The 26,059-nt window shown below is 45.4% G+C and overlaps 1 protein-coding gene and 1 long non-coding RNA gene across 8 annotated transcripts in view; one reads left to right on the forward strand and one right to left on the reverse strand.

The window, feature by feature from the left end:
- The window catches only part of LOC137504117 (uncharacterized), an 82,341-nt gene that overhangs the window by 50,709 nt on the left and 5,573 nt on the right, over positions 1–26,059 (forward strand). The window lies entirely within an intron of this gene.
- The window catches only part of LOC137504114 (proton-coupled folate transporter-like), a 371,775-nt gene continuing 364,242 nt past the window's right edge, over positions 18,527–26,059 (reverse strand). For all 7 annotated transcript variants that reach the window (XM_068232126.1, XM_068232124.1, XM_068232123.1 and 4 more), the window contains one exon: positions 18,527–18,824. In XM_068232126.1, the coding sequence (XP_068088227.1) occupies positions 18,770–18,824 (55 nt within the window). In that variant the 3' untranslated portion in view covers positions 18,527–18,769. The remainder of the gene's footprint in view (positions 18,825–26,059) is intronic.

Consider the following 26,059-nt stretch of genomic DNA (forward strand, 5'->3'; position numbering starts at 1 on the left):
CTGTGGAGTGGTCTGCCTCTGCCTGTCTTTTTTTTTTATTTAGGGTACTGTGCCAGCAACAAGTGAAAAATAATGCACTGGAGTGGTACTGTGCCTGCAACTGAAAGGGCCAACAATCGCAGCAGTGTACACAGCTCTGGGTGTCGGTGGGCTGTGCAATGTCACACGTAGAGAAATGCAATAGTGCTATTAGAATACAGTGTAAACTAACGCACTGGTGGTGCTATTGTTCCTGCAACTGAATGGGCCAACAGCAGTAGTACTGTTCATAGCTGTGGGTATCAGTGGGCTGTGTAGTGTCACACACAGAGAAATGCAACGGTGCTATCAAACTACAGTTTAAAGTAATGCACTGAAGTGCTACTATGCCTGCAATTAAATGGGCCAACAGCAGTAGTACTGTGCACAGCGGTGGATATCAGTGGGTTGTGTAGTGTCACACACAGAGAAACGCAATAGTGCTATTAGAATACAGTCTAAACGAATGCACTGGAGGTGTTATTGTACCTGCAATTGAATGGGCCAACAGCAGTAGTACTGTGCACAGCTGTGTGGGCATCAGTGGGCCTTGTAGTGTCACATGCAGAGAAATGCAATAGTGTTATCAGAATACAGTCTAAAGTAATGCACTGGAGGTGCTATTGTGCCTGCAACTTAATGGGCCAACAGCAGTAGAACTGTGCATAGCTGTGGGTATCAGTGTGCTGTGCAGTGTCACACACAGAGAAATGCAATAGTTTTATCAGAATACAGTCTAGAGTAATGCACTGAAGTGCTACTATGCCTGCAACTGAATGGGCCAAAAGCAGCAGAACTGTGCACAGCTGTGGGTACCAGTGGGCTGTGTAGTGTCGCACACAGAGAAATGCAATACTACTATCAGAAATTCAGAATACAGTCTAAACGAATGCACTGGAGGTGCTACTATGCCTGCAACTTATTGGAGCAACAATAGCAGTAAGCAGTAATACTGTGCACAGCTCTGGGTGGGTGCCAGTGGGCTGTGGAGTGTCACACACAAAAAAATAAAAAAGCAGAATGATGTATAATGCACTGGCAGCCCTCAAAAGGGCTATTTGGGGTGCTTTCACAGCAAGTCAGTCAGCAAGGAACAACAAAAAACAACTCTCTTCCTTTCTTTCACTATAGCAGCTGGAGACAGAATGAAACATGGCCGGCACAACTGCGTTTTTATAGGTGGCGGGGGCCGTGAGGCAGTGCAGGCTGATTGGCTGCCATGTGCCTGCTGACTGTGATGTAAGGGGTCAAAGTTTAGCTTAATGATGATGTATAGGGGGCTGGTGGAACACGCCATGTGCTTGCCGCCCGCTGCGGATGAGAACAGCTGACCTTCGCTGGCGAACCATTCGGGCCATCCTTACCTATAAGGCGGTAGAAACATAAATCAGAAGTAGCAGATTCTTAGCCCAACTATAAATGGGTACCTCTGGCTAGTATACACAACACTCTTAATTTAAATTTTATATGGATAGATCAATTTTATATGCATAAAGCTTATGTACAGAAATATACATCTCTTCAGTTGTTATCATCATCCATCAACTGCATTTATATATCATTGCTTACTGATTTGTATATTATCAAAAATGTATTAAAAAAATGACATAAAAGTACTATCTAACAAAGACTTAAATTGCTGAAGCTTTAAAGTAATAAGTTCATAAGTCACCAAGAATAAATGCATATAACCTTTCTCTATAGAATCACATGGAAGGTAGTATTAGTCAGTAGGCTTCACTTGATATCAGAGTTTCCGGCTAAATAATAATGTTATGGCAGCCTGCTAGGCTTTTTAAAACAAATGGATCAAAGATGGTGGATGGTTTTATGGACTTTTTGGATTACTTATGTCAAGTATTAATTTTAGTGTATATGTTCTTTAACTTGTGACATTTTGAACCATCAGATAATTTTTGGTTAATTGGAGCAGGTGCGTATATGTGACATCATTTGTCTTATTCTACATAAACAATCTCCATCTTTTTTAGTCATAACGATATCAATAAATATTTAATTAGATCTTTATGACACCGGTGGTGTTCTGTAACATCTATCTAGATGTGATATATTTAATTAGAATGAGGTAATACAAAATACATTATGTAATGTCCATAACTTATCCTAGTCCCAGTATCCTAAATACTGCTATTATATTATCCTGTTCTTGGAAGCTGACTATGTTCTTTGGTAAATAATTAATTAGCAGAGGTTTTCTGGACCCCTCATCTGATCTGTACCGTCACAGCGTCATATTGGCTTGTATTCATAGCAAGCAGCCATTAATTTTAATTCACATATAAAATATATAAAAGCCAACTTATTTACCTTGATATCTGAAACAATTATGGATCAAATAATTTACTAATTGCTATATGATCAATATTAATTGATATCACATAAAATATTCCTTATATCATAGCAAGCCTTTTAGCATTCCCTCTATATTATAGCCTTGCTCAACACTAACATTTCAGAAAGAGCTGAGTGAAATCAAAATACTTCTGGCACTGTCTTAATGTAAACATAGCCTTGTAAAATAGACAGGCTTTGGAAAAAATAAAACATAATGGGTCATTCTAACCTGCAATCTAGCCCCGGTTAGAGCATAACTCTACGTTAATTTCATGGACATAAATTCTTGAAATTCACACAAATAAATTGCAGGGCATATTGAGGCCATGCATAATCAGACTAAAGCAATATAAAGCTCATAATTTCCCTGCATAAATATTTCTGCAAAGGGTTCTGCTTGTATCTTATGCTAGGTACACACAATAACATTTTCTGTTAGATTTACCTGCCAGATTTTTTTTCAACATGTCCGATTCTTAATTTTGATCAATTTTCCGATTGATTTTTCGATCGATTTCTGTTCACTTTTTTGGAAATCGATAGGAAAATCGATCGAAATTAGGATCGGACATGTTGAAAAAATCGATCTGGCAGGTAAATCTAGCAGAAAATTGTATTGTGTGTACCTAGCATAACTCAGACTTACCTTATGACCATTAGACAAAATCATGAAGCAAAAGCAGTGGTGCTCAAGAAGGATGTGCATTGTGTGCAGAGTGAGAGACTGAAGAAATTAGTGAGTTCTCACAGATGCAATGCCTGTGGGAAGGCTATGCTAAATGTTGCAGTTATTTCTCTTGAACACTCAACACTGAATTATTCAGTATACTTGGGGAATTATCTGGCAGTCTGTGGGCAGCACAGTGGCGTAATGGTTAGCAGTGGTGCTCAGCAGAGCTCGAATATTCGAGTAGCTCGAATATTCGAGCTCTTTTTCAGCTATTCGAGCTCGGTATTCGAGCTCCGAATAGCTGCAGCTATTCGAATGGGCTATCCGAGTACACTCGAATAGCCCATTCACTATTCGAGCTATTCGAGCAACCCGGCGCTATTCGAGCTCGGTACCGAGCTCGAATAGCGTCATAGCCCAGATTGATGTCCTTAGAGCCAATCAGAGGGCTCCCAGGCCCTCTGACGGCAGCCAATCACAGAGGGGGACCCTGGCCAGCCCCTACCCTATAAATAGCGGCCGCCATGTTCCGTTTCTCCATGCTTGCCTGAGACTTGTACAGAGAGAGAGTTGCTCCTTTGTGCTTTGGCTTAGCAAGTGCTCTATTGTGATCATTTACCTAGCGTTTTTGCTCACCTTCACCTGCCATATACACCTATATTGTTGTTAGTTAGATAGACATTGTATTTTAGTTAGTAGCTTGTGTGTTACATTAGAGACAGGCAGCTGCTGCAAGCTTACAGGTTTAGGCCTCAGGGGGGCCTTGCCTCTGTGGGCAGCTGTCCTCTGTTTATTTCTCTCATCTATACCAGTATTTCTGCTGTCCTTTACTAATAGTATTGTAGTTATACTGTACTAGGAGTAGGACACTCACTGACTGTCACTGTTTATAGGCTACTAGCTAGCTCCTGCGTGTGTGCACTCACTCACTGTCTGTGTGTACACACACTCTATTTCCTTCTGATTACTGATAGATTATTGTTAGTTAGTTGTACTTACTTACTACTTACTCTTACTGTACCCGTAGGGACACTCACTGTCACTGTTCATATAGGCTACTAGCTCCTGCGTGTGCGCACTGCACTCACTGTCTGAGTGTACACACACAACACACACTCTATTTCCTTCTGATCGCTGATTGATTATCGTAATTAGTTAGTTCTACTTACTGTTACTACTTACTCTTACTGTACTAGGAGTCTAGGACACTCAGTCACTGTCCATAGGCTACTAGCTCCTGCGTGCGTGCACTCACTGTCTGAGTGTACACACACCCACACTCCATTTCCTTCTGATCGCTGATTGATTATTGTAATTAGTTAGTTCTACTTAGTGTTACTACTTACTCTTACTGTACTAGGAGTCTAGGACACTCAGTCACTGTGTTCATAGGCTACTAGCTCCTGCGTGCGTGCACTCACTGTCTGAGTGTACACACACCCACACTCCATTTCCTTCTGATCGCTGATTGATTATTGTAATTAGTTAGTTCTACTTACTGTTACTACTTACTCTTACTGTACTAGGAGTCTAGGACACTCAGTCACTGTCCATAGGCTACTAGCTCCTGCGTGCGTGCACTCACTGTCTGAGTGTACACACACCACCCACACTCTATTTCCTTCTGATCGCTGATTGATTATTGTAATTAGTTAGTTCTACTTACTGTTACTACTTACTCTTACTGTACTAGGAGTCTAGGACACTCAGTCACTGTGTTCATAGGCTACTAGCTCCTGCGTGCGTGCACTCACTGTCTGAGTGTACACACACCCACACTCCATTTCCTTCTGATCGCTGATTGATTATCGTAATTAGTTAGTTGTACTTACTGTTACTACTTACTCTTACTGTACTAGGAGTCTAGGACACTCAGTCACTGTGTTCATAGGCTACTAGCTCCTGCGTGCGTGCACTCACTGTCTGAGTGTACACACACCCACACTCCATTTCCTTCTGATCGCTGATTGATTATTGTAATTAGTTAGTTCTACTTACTGTTACTACTTACTCTTACTGTACTAGGAGTCTAGGACACTCAGTCACTGTGTTCATAGGCTACTAGCTCCTGCGTGCGTGCACTCACTGTCTGAGTGTACACACACCCACACTCCATTTCCTTCTGATCGCTGATTGATTATCGTAATTAGTTAGTTGTACTTACTGTTACTACTTACTCTTACTGTACTAGGAGTCTAGGACACTCAGTCACTGTGTTCATAGGCTACTAGCTCCTGCGTGCGTGCACTCACTGTCTGAGTGTACACACACCCACACTCCATTTCCTTCTGATCGCTGATTGATTATCGTAATTAGTTAGTTGTACTTACTGTTACTACTTACTCTTACTGTACTAGGAGTCTAGGACACTCAGTCACTGTGTTCATAGGCTACTAGCTCCTGCGTGCGTGCACTCACTGTCTGAGTGTACACACACCCACACTCCATTTCCTTCTGATCGCTGATTGATTATTGTAATTAGTTAGTTCTACTTACTGTTACTACTTACTCTTACTGTACTAGGAGTCTAGGACACTCAGTCACTGTGTTCATAGGCTACTAGCTCCTGCGTGCGTGCACTCACTGTCTGAGTGTACACACACCCACACTCCATTTCCTTCTGATCGCTGATTGATTATTGTAATTAGTTAGTTCTACTTACTGTTACTACTTACTCTTACTGTACTAGGAGTCTAGGACACTCAGTCACTGTGTTCATAGGCTACTAGCTCCTGCGTGCGTGCACTCACTGTCTGAGTGTACACACACTAAATTTACTTGTGATTACTACTGATTATTGTAACTGCTAGTTGTACTTCCTGACTGTTACTACTTACTTACTGTACTAGGGGACACTCACTCAGTCACCTCACCAACCAACCCACTCCATTAAAGTACCCCACTTTTCACCCGCCCTTTTACAAAACTTTTGTCTATACGCCCAAAACATTTAAGATGTCTGGAAGTGGCAGCCAGCGCGGTTTGGGCAAGGGGAAGGGCAGCAAGGGAATCAGGAGGAGAGGGAGCAGCATTGTGGCAAGCCGCGGCCGCGGGCGCGCCACCATGCACAGTTCCGCAGCAGCAGCGTCAGTGGCTAACATTCCTCCCATAGCCACTGGCCGTGGACGCCTTGGGCGCCGCCCAGCAGGAGCATCTGCAACTCACGCTGCAGAGACACAGCAGCAGCAGCGTGTAGCACCTGCTCCCATTTTCCTCCAGCCGGGTCGGAAACGTCCCATTGAGGAAAAGGATGCAGACACTGTGGTGCAACTCATGACGGAGGATGAGCAGCCCGCCATCAGCTCTGCATCCGAGGCCTCCACCCTCACCACCACCACCACCCCTGTTCGCAGCAGCCGCCCAGCAGGGTCTGGGGAGGAGGCCAGTTCACCGTCACTCGCCGACCTGTCATTCAGCAGTCTTTTGACCCCAGGCATCATGAGTAAATTGTCTGCTGTTGTTGGCGATCTTGAGGAGGAGATGCTGATGGGCACTTTGGGGGATGAGGGATTGGACAGCAAGACTGTGGCGACAGTCAAGCAGCCCATCCATGCATCAGGAGAGGAGTTTGGGGGGTCCTCATCCCAGCAGGACATGTTTCAGGAGGGGGAGGATGATGATGACCCGGTGACAGACAGAGACTGGGTGCCACCACCTCCAGGGGATGTCGTCCTCAGCAGCTCTGAGGAGGAGGAGGAGGATGCGCTTGTGGGCCTTGCAAGGAGGCGCATCATTGCAAGCATTGGCAGCGTCCCACAGCCTGCTGGTGTCTCAGGCTCAGCAGCAGCAGCAGCAGCATCAGCCAGTACCACCCCCAGCCGCACCCAAGCCCCCCCCCCAACCACCACAGGGAGACAGGCAGCAGCGCTTCCATGCCGTAGGGGGAAGTTTCTGTCACCAATCTGGCGGTTTTTCACCATGCCCACTGTGTACAGCAAGTACGCCACTTGCAACCACTGTCAGCGGAAGTTGAGCAGAGGTGCAGACCCCTTAAAGTTCAGCACCAGCTCGCTCATCAACCACCTTGCGGCTAAACATTTCCACCAGCATGAGGAGTTCCAGAGGCTGAAGGCATCTGCTGCTGGCAGTGGCACCACACCCATCACTGCACAGCCTTCAGCAGCAGCAGCAGCAACAGCAGCCACCCGCCCTCCTGCTCCTCCAGCAGCACCAGCAGGAGTGCGGAAACGCACTGCTCCTCCCCCCTCTGCAACTCCTGCCGCCGACACTGAGGCCTGTTCTGGCAGCCAGTCCTCAGTGGCCTCCTCTGCTGTGTCTGCTGATTCCCGTGTCAGCAAAAGGCCACGCCAGAGCCTTTTGAGCGAGTCCTTCCAGGGGGTGGTTAGGGCTCTGCCTCCCAGCAGCCGTCGCGTGCGGCAGCTGAACGGCTTGCTGGCACGGGCCATGTGCTCCCAACTCCTGCCGTACACGCTCGTGCAGGAGGGGAGCGACATTCGTGCGCTGCTTGCTTGCGCAGCCCCAGACTGGCAGCTCCCCAGCAGACACTTCTTTGCCTGCAAGGCCATTCCTGCACTGCACCGCTTTGTGATGGCCAATGTGGAGCGAGGGCTGGAGCACGCGGTTGGTGAAAGGGTCCACGTCACCATGGACTCCTGGAGCAGCCGCTTCGGGACAGGCCGCTACCTGTCCTTCACTGTCCACTGGGTCAGCTTGGTGGAAGGGGGTGAGGATGGGAGAGCAGCAGCGGGCACAGCAGCAGCAGCAACACAGTGGGTGGTGCCACCCCGCAGGCTCAGGGGAACTGCAGCAGGTTCCTCCGATCCTCTGCCATCCTCCGGCACACCTGGCCAAACCCCCCGCCTCAGCAGCAGCGTGAAGGCCCGCCACTGCCAAGCGCTGCTGCACTTGGTCAGCCTTGGGAAGACCAAGCTGACGGCAACCCATGTGTTGGCCAAACTCCAGGAGCAGGAGAGGATTTGGCTGACCCCCAGAGGCCTCAGAGTCGGAGAGGTGGTGGCCGACAATGGGGCCAATCTGGTTGCCGCAATAGACAGGGGAAACCTGACCCACATCCCCTGTCTTGCCCACGTGCTGAACCTGGTGGTGCAGAAGTTCCTGCGCACCTACCAGGGAATGGGCGAACTGCTGGAAACGGCAAGGAATGTTGTGCGTCACTTCCGGCGCTCGGCTGCAGCCTGTGCGAGCCTGGAAGACGTGCAAAAGGAGCTGGATCTGCCACGCCATCGGCTGATCCTTGACGTTCCGACTCGCTGGAACTCCACCCTGGCGATGTTGGAGCGTCTGGTTGAACAGAGGCGCGCTGTCAAACAGTACCTTGCCCTGGCCACTGTTTCCGCAGCTCAGAGAAGGGACAAGACCAGCAACATCCCGTCCATCGTCCCCGATGATGACTGGAGGCACATGCAGCAGGTGTGCTTAGTGCTGGCTCCCTTCCTGCAGGCCACAAACATGGTGAGCAGGGACCATGCTATGGTCTGCGAGTGGGTGCCCCTGGTTTCTCTGCTGAACAGGGCCCTCGATGCTTTGCTGGAACAGGGAGCGGCAGCCTTGGACCAGCAGGAGCGGCAACCAGCTGCGCAGTCCACCTCTGAGGGGGAGGAGGAGGAGGACTTGGTGGAGGTCCCTGACCTGGCAGCTGATGAGGGGGATCAGCACAGCGCAGCTGAGTTGGTGCGGGGGTGGAGAGAGGATGAGGCGGCAGAGGAGGAGGATGAGGACAGCACTGACGTCGATGTGCCAGCAGACGTGGCCCGCCTCTTCCCAATGGCAGCGCACATGCTGACGTGCCTGCGCAGGGACCCCAGGGTGATCCAGATGAAGCAGAGGGAGGACATCTGGATTAGCATGATGTTGGACCCACGCTTCAAGGGGAAGTTGAGCCAGTTCCTGCCGCCTGCAGGAGGAGACCCAGCGCAACAAATAAGGAGCTTGCAGCAGGCCCTTGTTGAGCGCTTGGAGGAAGCCTTCCCCCAGCCTTCCACCCCCACTGTCCAGCAGCCAGCACAGAGGCAGCAGCAGGTGCCTGCATCCAGCAGCAGCAAGCGCCCCACAGACCTGCTGTCTCTCAGCCACGAGCTCTACAGGACTGTAGAGGCTCCGGCAGCAGTGACTAGAGAGGAGATGCATGCAGCAGCATCCTCCTCCGGTCACAGCCAGCGCCTGACCCGCATGGTGGCTGACTACATGGGGTCGTACAGCGGGCTTGACAGCGATGCCCCTGTTGATCCCATGGAGTATTGGGTCAAGCGCATGGAGATCTGGAGCGAGCTGGCGCAGTACGCCCTGGAAGTGCTGTCCTGCCCCCCTTCCAGCGTGCTGTCCGAGCGCTGCTTCAGTGCAGCTGGTGGCGTGGTCACCGAGAAACGCTCACGTCTGTCTCACAAGTCTGTGGACAGACTGACGTTTCTCAAGATGAACCAGGCGTGGGTGGAAGGCGAGTTCCTGGCCCCTGTTGTCGGCGAGAGGGGGACATGAACTGGCTGCCGGAACCATCGTTAATGTGCCTTACCACCCTTTACCACCTCCTGGCTCCTGCTCACTAAGCCAGCCTGGTTCACTTTGACTATTACGTCACCTGCAGCCACACATTTTACACCTACAGTGGGCTGCTGTGTACTGCCCTTCTGCTGTCTGTCTGTGTTTCCCACTGCCAGGGTACACAGATGATTTACCTTCTGCTGCCACTCTGCCACCAGCTATTACGTCAAACAATAGCTATATTGGTTGCAAAACCAAAAACCAAAAAACCATAAAAAAAAAAAAGGTTTAATTTTTCTGAGGTGCCCGGGTTGAAAACTGTGTTGTCCCAGTTGTGTATTGGACACAATGTGGGCTGCACGACCGCTGTCTGGGACCTCCTGTTGTGTTTATTTACAGCCCTGGTATCACCGCTAGGTACCAGGGCTATTATGTCACGCTGCCTACCTGCTGCCACACTCACACTGCTCCTCCATACCTCCTCCTGCTGCTGCTGCTGCTGTCTGTCTGTGTTTCCCACTGCCAGGGTACACAGATGATTTACCTTCTGCTGCCACTCTGCCACCAGCTATTACGTCAAACAATAGCTGCTCGCCTACTCCTCCATTCCTCCTCCTGCTGCTGCTGTCTGTCTGTGTTTCCCACTGCCAGGGTACACAGATGATTTACCTTCTGCTGCCACTCTGCCACCAGCTATTACGTCAAACAATAGCTGCTCGCCTACTCCTCCATTCCTCCTCCTGCTGCTGCTGTCTGTCTGTGTTTCCCACTGCCAGGGTACACAGATGATTTACCTTCTGCTGCCACTCTGCCACCAGCTATTACGTCAAACAATAGCTGCTCGCCTACTCCTCCATTCCTCCTCCTGCTGCTGCTGTCTGTCTGTGTTTCCCACTGCCAGGGTACACAGATGATTTACCTTCTGCTGCCACTCTGCCACCAGCTATTACGTCAAACAATAGCTATATTGGTTGCAAAACCAAAAACCAAAAAACCATAAAAAAAAAAAAAAGGTTTAATTTTTCTGAGGTGCCCGGGTTGAAAACTGTGTTGTCCCAGTTGTGTATTGGACACAATGTGGGCTGCACGACCGCTGTCTGGGACCTCCTGTTGTGTTTATTTAAAGCCCTGGTATCACCGCTAGGTACCAGGGCTATTATGTCACGGCGAGCTGCCTGCCTCATTGACTGCCTGCTGCCACACACTCATCCTCCTCCTCCTGCTGCTGAATTTACCTCCTGCTGTCTTTGTGTTTCCACTGCCAGGGAGCACATACAATGGCGCTTCCAACATGCGTGCGCCCACCAGCTATTTGTTACGCTCAAAAATAGCTGCATTCCTTTAAAAAAAAAATTGAAAAGAGAAATACGTGAAGAAGAAGAAGACGATATTGAAAAGGAAGGAGAAGATGAAGATGAAGAAGAAGAAGAAGAAGAAGATGAAGAAGATGATGAAGAAGAAGATGAAAAAGAAGAAGAAGATGAAGAAGATGAAGAAGAAGAAGATGAAGAAGAAGAAGAAGAAGATGAAGAAGATGAAGAAGAAGAAGAAGAAGAAGAAGAAGATGAAGAAGATGAAGAAGAAGAAGAAGAAGAAGAAGAAGAAGAAGAAGAAGAAGAAGAAGAAGAAGAAGAAGAAGAAGAAGAGGAAGAGGAAGAAGAAGAAGAAGAAGAAGAAGAAGAAGAAGAAGAAGAAGAGGAAGAGGAAGAGGAAGAGGAAGAGGAAGAGGAAGAGGAAGAGGAAGAGGAAGAGGAAGAGGAAGAGGAAGAAGAGGAAGAGGAAGAGGAAGAGGAAGAGGAAGAGGAAGAGGAAGAGGAAGAGGAAGAGGAAGAAGAAGAAGAAGAAGAAGAAGAAGAAGAAGAAGAAGAAGAAGAAGAAGAAGAAGAAGAAGAAGAAGAAGAAGAAGAAGAAGAATATACAGTAACACTACTGAACAAAATTAAGGACACAACTTCTCTTTCCACATTTTTTTTTAAAGGAACATCCCCACATAATCACTTGCTGTTGTTACTTGGAAAAAAAGAGGTTTCTTGCATCATTCACCCTCAAAACAAGTGTTGGAAGCTATTTAAGGCCAATTCGAATAGTCAGCTCGAATAGTTAGCTCGAATACCGACTCGAATAGTGAGCTCGAAGTCCGAGGTCGAATCGAATAGTAAAAATTATTCGACTCGAATATTCGACTGACCTCGAATAATTTACTATTCGAATTCGACCAAACTCGAATTTTAAAAAGGGGTATTTGAGCATCACTGATGGTTAGAGCTTTCGCCTTGCAGCGCTGGGTCCCTGGTTCGAATCCCAGCCAGGTCAACATCTGCAAAGAGTTTGTATGTTCTCCCCGTGTCTGCGTGGGTTTCCTCCGGGCACTCCGGCTTCCTCCAACATCCCAAAAACATACAGATAAGTTAATTGGCTTCCCCTAAACTGGCCCTAGACTACAATAAATACACTACAGAATACATCCATAGACATATGACTATGGTAGGGATTAGATTGTGAGCTCCTCTGTGGGACAGTTAGTGACAAGACTTCATCCTCTGTACAGCGCTGCGTAAGATGTCGGCACTATATAAATAATAATTAATAAGGGGATCTCCAGATACCCATATCTCTATGGTAAATAAGTAAATGCGGTCATTTATGACCCTCTACCTATTTAACACAAAGGGAAAAGTAGAAACATTCATACCTTGAGAACAAAATAAAGAACATATTGACTGAATAAAAGTAATAACATGTATTAAAAAACATTTTTTGTTCTTCCTCTGTACTAATCTGTTTCTTATGTGCAGGGACATCACTTCATAGCATAACCCTCCATCATGAAAATGTAATCTCAGCCCATTTTAAAGTTCCACCCTCCACCTGTAATTAAAGGACCACTATTGTGAAAAAGTCAATTTCTTTCAGAGTAAAATGAGCTTCTACAAATTAATTTTCTCCTATTTTTTTTTGTCACTTACAGTAGCTAGTAAAAATCTGACAGGTTTTGGAGTAGTCCATCTCCTTATGGGAGAATGTTTATATATACCTTATTCTTTACAAAAGCACTTCCTAAAAAAAATCTATACAAAGATACTGGCAACCTCCCTACTTTCACACTATTTTGGAAGTTGGACTGCCATTCATTAAGTGCTTTTGAAAAGAATGAATACCCTGATAATCGCCATGAAATGACCTAATCAGATTTGCAACCTACTGTAAATGATAAGTAATTTATAATGCATTTTACTCACACACATTTGTTTTTATATTTTACAATTTTTCAGTGGTCCTTTAACCCCCATTAACCCTAAAGCAAGTAAGGCAAGTAAGGTCAATTGCCCTCTACTCCCTACTAAAATCAGTTGAAGCCAACTTAACACCAAACCCCTTATTAAGTGGTCATTATAATAATCCCCCCGGAAGTGTGCTCAATATAATATGCCCCGTAAGTGTGGCCAATGTAAGCCCTCCTCCTTCCATTAGTAAGTGTGGCCAACATAATAATTCTTTCCCTTTTTCCCTTAATTTGCAGTCAGTAAAGCTATATTTTGTTCTATAGGATCTCTGTTTTCAGAAACCCAAAAGAGACCGACATTTACTTTGACCATTTTATGTCTTTTGGTGCAAAAAAAAAAGACAAAAAAGAAAAACTGACATGGTTAACTGAATTGCAAAATAAAGACACGGCTTCAGCAGTAAAAGGGGTAAACAATACATATAATAGTGTCTTAAAAATTATGGAAAGCATTTCGTAAGGAAATATTTATGCTGGGACTGGGCAAAACAGAGTGCATTAACCACCCTGGCGTTCTGATTAAATCGCCAGGGTGGCTGCGGGAGGGTTTTTTTTGAATAAAAAAAAAACTATTTCATGCAGCCAACTGAAAGTTGGCTGCATGAAAGCCCACTAGAGGGCGCTCCGGAGGCGTTCTTCCGATCGCCTCCGGCGCCCAGAATAAACAAGGAAGGCCGCAATGAGCGGCCTTCCTTGTTTTGCTTAGCTCGTCGCCATAGCGACGAGCGGAGTGACGTCATGGACGTCAGCCGACGTCCTGACGTCTGCCGCCTCCGATCCAGCCCTTAGCGCTGGCCGGAACTTTTTGTTCCGGCTACGCTGGGCTCAGGCGGCTGGGGGGACCCTCTTTCGCCGGCGATCGGGCAGCACACGCGGCTGGCAAAGTGCCGGCTGCGTGTGCTGCTCTTTATTTGATCAAAATCGGCCCAGCAGGGCCTGAGCGGCACCCTCTGGCGGTAATGGACGAGCTGAGCTCGTCCATACCGCTAAGGTGGTTAATATGGTGCATACCTGTATATGGTACATAATATGGTGAATATTGAGGCCTTTTCCTGGCTCAAAACAGTTTTGTAATTCTGGTCTCCATACACAAAATGTGAAGAAGCATACACTAACACTATAACCAGATATGTGTTAAATTAAATGATAATGTCGTATCTTCTGCCCTTTCTTGCACCCTCCTGCAGATATTGCTGAAAAAATGTGACAGGAAAATGTACTTCCTGTTTAGGAATGACTGCAGGAGATTGTTAGAAGTTCTGCACCTCCTGTCCAGGCTAAATTCTAGGAAAGCCTCAGGCCCTAACAGCATGTCGCTGGCCTGCCTGAAAACTTGCTCATGGCCAGGGATGGCCCAAATGGTTGGAACTTATTTGTGCAAACTTTGGTGGTTTGCGTTCGCCCCCTATACTACATCATTAGGGTCAACTTTGACCCTTTACATCACAGTCGTGATGTGTGGACAACTATGATACTAATTTACTTTTTATTTATTAGTTATTGTAAAATTATTAGTCATTTTACAATTACTAGTGGTGATCGAAGAAATTCACGGATGCCTCCCGACCTTGACTTACTTTACTCAGGCACCCCGATACCCAAGACTCCATCTGATCACCTGTACTAATTGTACTTCATAACCCTCCCAAACTCCTTGCTTCTTTAAGACTACCATTTTAGAAGTATCAATTTTAGCTCTTTTAAAAGTTTGTTGATCAAATTTAAAGGCCTGATAAGTAAGGATTCTCATCTTGCTTAGAATTGTGAAACCTGGAATATAGTTTACTACGGTAAACCATAAATATGTAAAGCATTACTATGCATAACTACTGTTTGTTACTAACGTGGAAATACATTAAACATATAAGTAGCACACAAACAGTAAGTTAACTCATGTTTAGGTTAGGTGTGTTTGCACCTGTTCTGCATAATTTACATAGGCATTGCACACAATATTTTCAGTGCGAGAATTAAACCCAATTAACATGTGTATGTAGTATTACCATATTACTTCATGCTATTTTTTTGGGTATATAAATCAAGGTAACAGAACCTTTTATAAACTCTGTTTATATTTTGTTCATGGCACTTCTGTAGATGAAAAGTACATAGGCTTTAAACAAAATTAAAAGAACATTGTGTACGTTTTTCCTCTCAATGACTTCAGAAGTTCAGACAATGCCTGATTGATAAAGACAAGCAAAACTGAAAGCAAAAGTTAAATGATGATATATTTTGGTTCAGAAACAAAGTTAGGAAACAATATCAGTCATCTGCTCTTCCCAGCAAAATAATTTTCAAGTGTTAAAATGATCATTTAATGGCTTTCTTGATTGGATGATGTGCAGATAATGAAGAGCCTCAAACTTAGAATAGGTAATTTACAATTCAAGTGGTTCATCAGCATCTCATAAAAACATTTCATGCAGGCTTCACCACAAGAGTACTACTTTTCTGTGTGTTTTCTCAAATCTCCTGTATAATTTATCTTTCATAAAGGAGTCTCATTGATACTGCTTCAATATTTCCTCAATTTAAGATCTACATTTTCATTATGTAGGTACAGTGCAGCACGCACTGTACCTACATAATGCTATGCAACAAAGTTGCACTGTGTACCTGATGTGCACTATGTAACTTGCGTAAATTTGGGAAAAACTGCTGTGCACCCGTAATAGGTTTACCAACATTTAGTGCTTGTGCAGTTTACTCTGCCTAAAGCTGGCCACTAACGGTCCAATTTCTAGCGAAAAATCATTTGAGCGATCAGAAATTCTGATCGGAAGTGAAATATTGTAATACATCGTTCACTACACCATTAACGAACCAATCTTTGCTTCCTATCTATCACAACCAACAAGAAAATCCCAAATTTTGGTTCGACGAAAATCCATTCCGACGACATTTTTTTCACTCGTTCATAATCTATTGTGTCCACCTATGGAGATTATTTACAACCAATCCGATCAGAATTTCTGATCGCTCGAACGATTTTTTGATAGAAATTGGACTGTTAGTGGCTACCTTGAGTCATCATTAAGAGTAAAGATTATCATGGTACACCCACAAAAACATATGTTAACTATGTAAGCAACTACGGTTTCATACAGTTATCCTTGTTTTAAGGACCACTATCATGAATTTAATGGCATTTCAGTACATTCATAATTAACATAGGCAGCATATCAGTGTGTGTTTATATATATATATATTTATATATATATATAATATGTATACATAGCCCCGTAAGAGAAAGGTTATATACAAACGTAAGCAGAGTGGTGCAGCGGAAGCATGCTGGGCCCATAACCCAGAGGTTGATGGATCGAAACCATCCTCTGCTAGGCATGATTTCATTTTTGCACCTTGCTTTATCGCATGGGCAAAACGGTTTCCATAGCCTTGTAAGAGAAAGTGTAATAAGGGCCCTGCCGTAACATAGATATTACGGTAGCTAATGTATGTGAGGTTGCTTTTGACATCCTACAAATCCCTAAGCAAGCTCATTTTTCTCTTGGGTATATCACAATGGTACATGCTAGGCTGGCTTCAGCATGTAGTGTTGGTGGTATAGTGGGGAGCATAGCTGCTTCAAAGCAGTTGACCTGGGTTTGATTCCCGACCAATGCATGTAAGCTGGCTTTTGACATCCTACAAATCCCTGGAAGACAAGACAAGACAGGAGGAGGAGAGGGAAGAAGGGAGGAGGGAGGAAGGGGGAAAATAGATCAAAGAACAAGATTAGCTCTCAAAAGAGCTGTTGAGGGGTGCTATTTTAGGAATAACAATCAGCCAGGAGCAAGCTAACAAACGCCTAACTAATATTTCCCTATGAGAGTCTGCCAGCAGCTTTCCCTTCACTAATTACTACAGGGACACGAACAACTATAATGGCCAGCGCTGCCTGCCTTATATAAGGGGTGGGGTGGCTCCAGGAGATAGTGTAGCCTGATTGGCTACATTGGGCCTGCTGACTGTGATGTAGAGGGTTGAAGTTGAGGCTAATGGAGCACTATGGGGGCGAACCGAACTTCCAGGAAAGTTTGTGTTCGCATGCGATCGCGAACCACCCAAAGTTCGCCTGGAATCGTTCGGGCCATCTATAGTGTTGGATGTGAGTGGGAAGGCTGGGCTCTACTGGTGGGCCTCACTCCTGAAAGGTCTAAAGTTGACCAGTCAACATTATTCAGCTTGCATGGGACTACAAGAACCAGCAAGGTCTACATGGTTCATTTGACAGTTCCTATTCGGTTCCTATCCTATTATATAAGGTGACTGACCAACTTTAGACCTTCCAACAGTGTACTAGTTTTGATTTATAATTAGTACACTGCTGAAAGGTCTTAAGTCAGCCCAATGTCACCCTGTGAGTCGGTCCAGTGTAACCGACCATTATTAATGCAAGGCTGTGTAAATGCGTGGGGCTAATCATTATTAATGCAAGGCTGTGTCAATAACTGTGGGGGCTAATCCTAATAAAAATTCCAAGGAAATGTTCTTCACATTAACCATCTTAGCGGTATGGACGAGCTCAGCTCGTCCATCACCGCCGATGGCTGCCGCTCAGGCCCTGCTGGGCCGATTTTGACGAAATAAAGAGCAGCACACGCAGCCGGCACTTTGCCAGCCGCGTGTGCTGCCCGATCGCCGCCGCTCTGCGGCGATCCGCCGCGAGCAGCGGCGAAAGAGGGTCCCCCCAGCCGCCTGAGCCCTGCGCAGCCGGAACAAATAGTTCCGGCCAGCGCTGAGGGCTGGATCGGAGGCGGCGGACGTCAGGACGTCGGCTGACGTCCATGACGTCACTCCGCTCGTCGCCATGGCGACAGGAGAAGCCAAACACGGAAGGCTACTCATTGCGGCCTTCCGTGTTAATTTTGGCCGCCGGAGGCGATCGGAAGAACGCCTCCGGAGCGCCATCTAGTGGGCTTTCATGCAGCCAACTTTCAGTTGGCTGCATGAAATAGTTTTTTTTTTATTTACAAAAAACCCTCATGCAGCCGCCCTGGCGATCTTAATAGAACGCCAGGGTGGTTAAATGTGAGTATTGCCATATTTTTATTTGGATGTAAAATATCCTTTTTGGTCATGATATAAGTCAATTACTATATCTGGTTTTATTTAACGTTGGTAGATAATTTAAACCGACTCCTAAAAACATGTTTCTTGAAAAGAAATTTGGCTCTCAAAAGAAATCTTCATAGCTGTATTGCTGATCTTTGGCTCTTTTGACAAATGAGTTTGCAGACCACTACACTATACCATATGTTGTTATGTTGTTACTTACTGTACACTATGTTAATTACCATCTGCACCATAAATAATTCCGGGTGTGGCATAATGAACACATTAAATTCCATTAGACCTACTCTGTAACTATACACATACACACCCTACTTTTGTTGCCCAAAACAATCATTTGTGCTTGTCTAAAGTGACAGTCTAGCATGAATACAGAGGTCCTCTGATGGTGGCTGCTTCAGTGATTCGCCAACTTGTATATGGTGTGAAAGGGCTAAAGCATTTACTTCAATTTAAAAAAATTACTAAAATACATATGAGGCAAGGCATAGTTATATGTAATTTTCAAATCATTTTCTACTAAATTATCACCAACTCTAGAATTTCCAGTTAGAAAATATGTACCGCAGGAAAAAATCTACAGATTCCAAAGTGCCAAAAAATATAATCGTTAATTCAAACATGGTGATGAAAGTACATTTTGTATTTCACATTTTACAGTACAATATCTTGATAATTTCCACTTTTTAATGTTATAAAAGTTTCAAGGTTAACACTTTTTTAATTATATTATGTTCATGTTCATAAGATTTCTCCTTGATTGCAGTGCAGTCATTCCATATGATGCTGTGCTCAGCAGAATGTAAGTAATATGAGTAAGTTATTCAAGTACTAAGAAAAAAAGACTTTTTACTGAAACTGGCTTTTTCCTTGTTTCTCTTATATACTGAGCTGCTACTGGAAAATTATTCTTCATTGACGATCATCCTAGGCAGTTCTGTGGGAATCTCACTAATCCACCTTAAAAAAATAATAATAAAGTGTAATTCAAATTACCACATGAAAAACAACATATCGATTAAGAAAATATAGTTTTCCTAAAATATTCCATTAATTGTAACTATTTTACTACCCCTGCTATATCAGTTATATTAGACAGTATTGCTTTTAGCACACAAGTTAAAAAGGCATTCTTTCAATCCTACAGTGTGGACACATCCAATCTGATTGGCCATTGACCAGACGATTATACCATCTTCATGTAGCTTGAAAATCAGAATCAATTTATTTGGCCAAGTAAGTATGCACCTACAAGGAATTTGACTTGGCAGTTGCTAAATAGATACAAACAAAAACAATACAAGGACAGACAATATTATATATACTGTGTATAATATATACTGTGTATATATATATATATATATATATATATATATATATTTTAAATATATATATATATATTTTAAATATATATATATATATATTTTAAATATATATATATATATATATATATATATATATATATATATATATATATATATATATATATATATATATATATATATATATATATATATATATCAAGTCAAGGGCAGTATGTAAGTTATAGTGGCAGTGAACAGGGAGAGAGGAGTCCAATATCTAATGCAATAAATAAGAGAATGAAAGTTCCAGCCTGTGGAGTGCCTCCTTCAGCATATTATTGTGCCTCGTTGTGGAGGGGGGTGGTGATGAACTGGCCTGGTGGAGTGCACCGTAATTGCTGCTCTTTCAGGAAAGGATAGAGCAGAGACAGGAAATAAAAACTCATTCTTTAAAAGATTGAAGTCCTAGGAGATCTAGCATGGTTCTGCATTAAGCATGGCTACCGCCTGAGGGAAAAAGCTGTTCCTGTCTCTAATAGTTTTAGTTGTGATTGACCGGAATCTTTCTCCTAAAGGCAAGAACTGGAAGATGGAATGAGCAGGGTGAGAAAGGTAAGAGGCAGAGGACTTGGTTTCTCTTTTTCTGCACCTGCTAGCGTACAGATCCTACAGGGAAGGTAAGCTACAGCCAATTATCTTTTTCCGCTGTTCGGATGATGCGCTGCAGCCTCATCTTTTCTAGCACTGGGCAGGAGCCAAACCATACAGTCATGGATAATGTCATGATTGATTTGATGGTTCAATGATTTGATGTTCAGAACTGCACCATTCATTTTTAAAGTAGGCCAAACTTTTTTAGCTGGCGTAGGTGGCCCATCCTCTGTTGCGCTTTCTTGGTGATAATGACAGTATTGTTGTCCCATGTTAGGTTGTTTGAGATTGTGGACCCAAGAAACTTGAATGACTCTACCTGGGTTATTGTAGATCCATTTATGGTTAGGGGAGGTGCTGGTATAGGTGCCCGCAGTATAGGTTAGCCAGGTCTAGTTGCATTTAGTATAGGTCCCCCCAGTATAGGTAGCCAAGAATAGGTATTCCAGTATAGGTAGCCAGGCATAGGTGAGCCAGTATAGTTGCTCCCGTTATAGGTTAGCCAGGTAGGTGCCTCCAGTATAGGTAGCCAGTATAGTTGCCCCAAGTATAGGTTAGATAGGCAGGCGCCCCCGGTATAAGTTAGATAGGTAGGTGCCCCAGTACAGGTTAGCTAGGTGGATACCTCTAATATAGGTAACCAGAATAGTTGCCCCCAGCATAGGTTAGATAGGTAGGTGCTCCCAGTATAGGTTATTTAGGTAGGTGCCTGCAATATAGGTAGCCAGTATAGTTGCCACCTCTATAGGCTAGCTAGGTAGGTGCCCCCAATACAGGTTAGATAAGTGCCCCCAGTATAGGTTAGATAGGTAGCTGCCCCCCAGTGTAGGTTAGATTAGGTAGGTGCCCCCCAGTGTAGGTAAGATAGGTAGCTGCCCCCCAGCGTAGGTTAGATTAGGTAGCTGCCCCCCAGTATAGGTTAGATAGGTAGCTGCCCCCCAGTATAGGTTAGATAGGTAGCTGCCCCCCAGTGTAGGTTAGATTAGGTAGGTGCCCCCCAGTATAGGTTAGATTAGGTAGCTGCCCCCCAGTGTAGGTTAGATTAGGTAGGTGCCCCCCAGTATAGGTTAGATTAGGTAGGTGCCACCCCAGTATAGGTTAGATAGGTAGCTGCCCCCCAGTGTAGGTTAGATAGGTAGCTGCCCCCCCAGTGTAGGTTAGATAGGTAGCTGCCCCCCAGTGTAGGTTAGATAGGTAGCTGCCCCCCAGTGTAGGTTAGATTAGGTAGGTGCCCCCCAGTGTAGGTTAGATTAGGTAGGTGCCCCCCAGTGTAGGTTAGATTAGGTAGGTGCCCCCCAGTGTAGGTAAGATTAGGTAGCTGCCCCTCAGTATAGGTTAGATAGGTAGCTGCCCCCCAGAGTAAGTTAGATTAGGTAGGTGCCCCGCAGCGTAGGTTAGATTAGGTAGGTGCCCCCCAGTATAGATTAGATAGGTAGCTGCCCCCCTATAATGGAGGGGGGAGCCAGAGCCGCGGGGAGGGCAGCCCGACATCTCCCTCTCTCTCCTCTCCCGGGCTGCCCTCCGTGCTCACCCCTCCAGACTGCAGAGTAATGCGCAGGGAGCGCTGTATACAACATACCTCCCTGCATTCCAAGCGCTGCTCTCTCGCCGCCGGTCTCTTCCTCTCTGCCGCCTATACACTGATACACATGCTGCTTCCGGCTAAACAGGAAGCAGCGTGTGTATCATCGTATAGGCGGCAGAGAGGAAGAGACCGGCGGCGAGAGAGCAGCGCTTGGAACGCAGGGAGGTATGTAGTATACAACGCTCCCAGCGCATTACTCTGCAGTCTGGAGGGGGGAGCACGGAGGGCGGCCCGGGAGAGGAGAGAGAGGGAGAGGCCGGGCTGCCCTTCCCGCGGCTACGGCTCCCCCCTCCATTATAGCGCCCCCCTCCCAACAGCGCCCCCCTCCCAACAGCGCCCCGGGCGGCGGCACGCCCCGCACGGCCCAAGAAACGGGCGTGTGTAGCTGGGAGAGTATGCTGTGTAGCAGTCATGACATTATGGTATTAAATGCAAAGCTGAAATCTCCCCAAAAAAATATTTGTAGTTGGTGATCTGATGTAGAGACTTCCATATTGTGGAGGAGTTCATTGTGGAACAATTTTCTTTGAGTCTTTTAGAATAAACATTTTTGCTTCAGAGATGGCTTTCTGCATGTTGTATTTTGCAGCTTTGTAGATTACTTTTTTACCTGTATGATATGCTCTTTCTTCATCGAGGCACAGCTTCCTAAGATGCAAATTAAACCAGGGTTTATCGTTGTTATACCTGATGCACTTTTTGGTGGGAATGCAGGTTTCTTTGCAAAAGGTAATATATGATGTCACAGCATCTGGTGGATTCTTTGAATATATTCCAGTCAGTTGAATCAAAGCAGCTCTGTAGTTTTTCTACCGCTTCACTAGTCCATTTCTTAACTGTGGTCACTCACTACAGGTTTGGCAGTTTTTAGTCTTCGTCTGTATGTTGGGATAAGCTGTATAACAGTATGATCAGATGCTCCTCTCCCGACATAGTTATAAGTCCTTAGTGAAGTGTAACAGTGATCAAGTGTTTTAACTTCTTTACTTGAGGGTCAACAGATTGTACTATGAACAGACTGTGTAGATAAGCATGGAAGGGGTAAAGATACTATTGGAAGGGGTAAAATTGTTCAATCATTGCCAATCAAAATTGGATGTGTGCACATACCCTAAACCCACTTGTGATGGATTGCGGAGAAATCGCCACGCGTTCTGGCAGTGAGGCGGCGGAATCCGCGCACAGAGCGGCGGTTTCCCCACAGCAACATGCATCTGGTTTGTCTGGACCTAGTGCACACAGATGGAGAGCTACGCGCGCACGCACCGCAAGACAGGCTATTTATGCCAATAAGAGAAGGGTCAGCTGTCCGAGGCGGTCAGCTGATCCCAGCTCAGCAGGTGATTGGTTGATGGGAGCTGGGCGGCGCTGTGGAGTGCCTTACTATATATATCTCTTGCTGTTCAGTTGCTGGTTGTCTGGCGTTGCGAATACCTATGTGTTAGCACTCAGACCTTAGTCAGATCCTTCAGTGTGGTGGAACCAGGAAGACCTGGGAATCCACACTTAGCCAGTTCACTGTATCTCATCTGTGTTATTCCTTAGACCACTTCCAGGGTGTAGAGACCACGGACCTCACACCCCAGACTAGGAATATTGTATATCATCTGTGTTATTCCTTAGACCAGTTCCAGGGTGTAGAGACCACGGACCTCACACCCCAGACTAGGAATATTGTATATCATCTATGTTATTCCTTAGACCAGTTCCAGGGTGTAGAGACCACAGACCTCACACCCCAGACTAGGAATATTGTGTATCATCTGTGTTGTTCCTTGGACCAGTTCCAGGGTGTGGAGACCGCGGACCTCACACCCAAGACTAGGAATATTGTATATCATCTATGTTATTCCTTAGACCAGCCCCTGGGTGTGAGACCACGGGCCTCACACTCAAGACTAGGCATTATTGGATATCTGTTTATGAATTGTATCTCTCCTGACTTCTCTTCTGTTTTCTGATTCAGTACCTTCGCACATCTGATCTACTGTTGCCGACCCTGCCTGTCCCTGGTTACCGAATCTGTCTCCTGTCTCTGTACTTTATCTGCCTGTGTGTTGCCAACCCGGCCTGCCCGACCTTTCTGGCTGTCACCCAACCTTTGGGTGCTCAGTCCTTCTGCAGGGGTCCCCTGCTCCTCAGAGGGGGGCCCTGCTGCAAAACCAGTCGGGGACTCTCCCTCCTGGAGCCCTTGACTGCAGTAGAGTCTTTCTCTACTTATTGGACCACCTGCTACCCCGGTGGTTCAATTCCTACTGTTACACCAAACACTTACACGCTTCAGGTGTCTAGAGGTAAGTACTATATCTGTATTATTGGTGATTCTGCAGATCATCCATAATCAGGTATAGATCTGTATTCTTGGTGATACTGCAGATCACCAATAATCAGATTCTCTCTGTTTGCTGACACCTATTGTTACACCACTGCTCTTAAACCTCTCGATTTATTGAATCCAGCAGTGTTTTGATGTCTAGGTTTGTAGAGTGTATTGGTAATGAAAGCTACTAATCTACTACTCACAAAGACCCAACCGTCCAAGGTCTCAGTATGGCTTTGGGGGCAAGTTCTCTGCTCTCAATCCTCTGGAGCTCATAGTGTAGACATCAAAGATCTATGGTCAGACTTCATTAAATATAAGCCATGACCTAGGGTTGCATATCTACCAGGAAAGAACCTTGCTGCTGCATATTAATATTATCTATTTTTGTTTATTCAGACCTATCCTTGCCTAAGGTTTTCATTCACAGAGCAGTATTAGAAAACACAAAACTAGAACTGGCAGCAGAGCAGAGAGATTGGGTTAGTGATTTTACACTAATGTCTAGATCAGGCCTGGCCAAATTTTAAGTAAAAAAAGCAACAAAACAGGAGGAGCGCTCCGTAGTGTGATTAGGCTAAGTAGTGGTTTGGGGGAGTGTGTATTTCTTCCTACTGAGAGATACACACTCCCCCAAACCACTACTTAGCCAAATCGAGCAGAGAGGAGCTGCTGACTCCAGAGGTCGAGCGGCGAAGGAATTGAGGGGAAGATCGGACATGTCGGAGGTTATCTATCGAACCATCTAGTCACAGCAAAAACGAACCATGTATTCCCAGTATAAAGAGCAAACAGCTGGCCACTGCAGCCCCAGGTTCTTCTCCCATGAGGGGACGGTTCTCTTCTGGGCTATATGCCTTATTGAATGCTTGCCACTTGCATACATCTAGTAAGTGCATTTTTGTATTTGCGCAGTTTTTATTGTATTAAAAGGTACCTCACTACGGAGCGCTCCTCCTGTTTTGTTGCTTTTTTCTCTTAGTAGTTCACTTACAGCGGAGCGTTAAAGGAGCTGCCACTGTGTGATCCCTGACTGGTCCACATCGACCTTTTTCCTGCAGTAGCGCAAGATTTCACATCTCCACTTTTTGTTCCAAATTTTAAGTGGTCTGGGCCATGTTCTCCTTTTGCTTTCCTCCCTCCCTGAGTTAACTCACCTAATCGCTGCTTCCAGCAACGGGTTTCTATGGCCACATCGGTGTCTCATGACACAAAATCAGAACGAGTCAGCATGTGACCTGTAGGTGTTTCATGTGACGCCATTGTCGCCATGGAAATCCGATGCTGGAAGTGGCAATTAGGCACGTTAATCCTCTCCTTATCGTCCACTTTCAGGGAGTATGGGAGAAGGGAGTATGAAGACAAATCCGGCCTTCCAGTGGGCCATAGTTTGCCCAGTACTGGTCTAGATGCACTTACCCATGTCTGCTTGTGATCTAGATTTAGAGACATAAACAAAAAGCAGGTTTTCTGTCCCTTTTTGTATTTTGCACCAACATGCTGACATATGAATGGTCAGTATGGCTAGTAGTGAGGTAAAACATAAAGTGACCATCAGAGCTAGATCCAGGCAAAGTAATTTTGATTATAAAAAAAATTGAGTGGAAAATTTAAGACACTTTTGTGGAGGAGGGGTATATAAGTTATATATTTTGTTTTAAATGATAAGAGTTGAGTGGACACATGATAAACTTGAACTTGGGGTAAAAAGTTGAAGCCCAGACCAGAATGAATCTGTTTAGATTCTTATACCATTCTTTAAAAGACGATTGCCTTAATGAAATATTTGCAAAATAACTCAGCTGCCTTTGGTGGAAAACATTATGCAATCAACAAACTACAGCTAAAACTGTAGCACAATTAACCTATAAAATTGTTTTCTGCTTGCATATTGATAAGATTTCATGTAAAGCAGGATCATCTTAATAAATCCACTTAATGACCGCCTCGGCGGGTCGTTAGTGGTATAGCATGGAAACGGCCGCTCTATCGAGCGGCCTTTCCAAGCCAGTTCACGGAGGCTGTCTCCGTGAACAGCCAGAGAGCCGCCGATCGCGGCTCGCCGGCAAAATGTAAACACGCGGGGAAGAAATCCCCGCTGTTTAAATCATACGGCGCAGCTGCGCAGCAGCGCCGTGACGTAGATCGGCGATCCCCGGCCTCTGATTGGCCGGGGATCGCCGGCATCTGATAGGCAGAAGCCTATCCTATCAGGCGCAGGACGGATATCCGTCCTGCGCCGCTCACAGGGTAAGGGAGAGGGAGGGAAAGCCGGGGAGGGTGGAAAGCGCTGCGGAGGGGGGCTTTGAAGAGCCCCCCCCGGAAAGTGCGGGTA

This window comes from Hyperolius riggenbachi, chromosome 4 (genome assembly GCF_040937935.1).
Source record: "Hyperolius riggenbachi isolate aHypRig1 chromosome 4, aHypRig1.pri, whole genome shotgun sequence".
Classification (NCBI taxonomy): Eukaryota; Metazoa; Chordata; class Amphibia; order Anura; family Hyperoliidae; genus Hyperolius; species Hyperolius riggenbachi.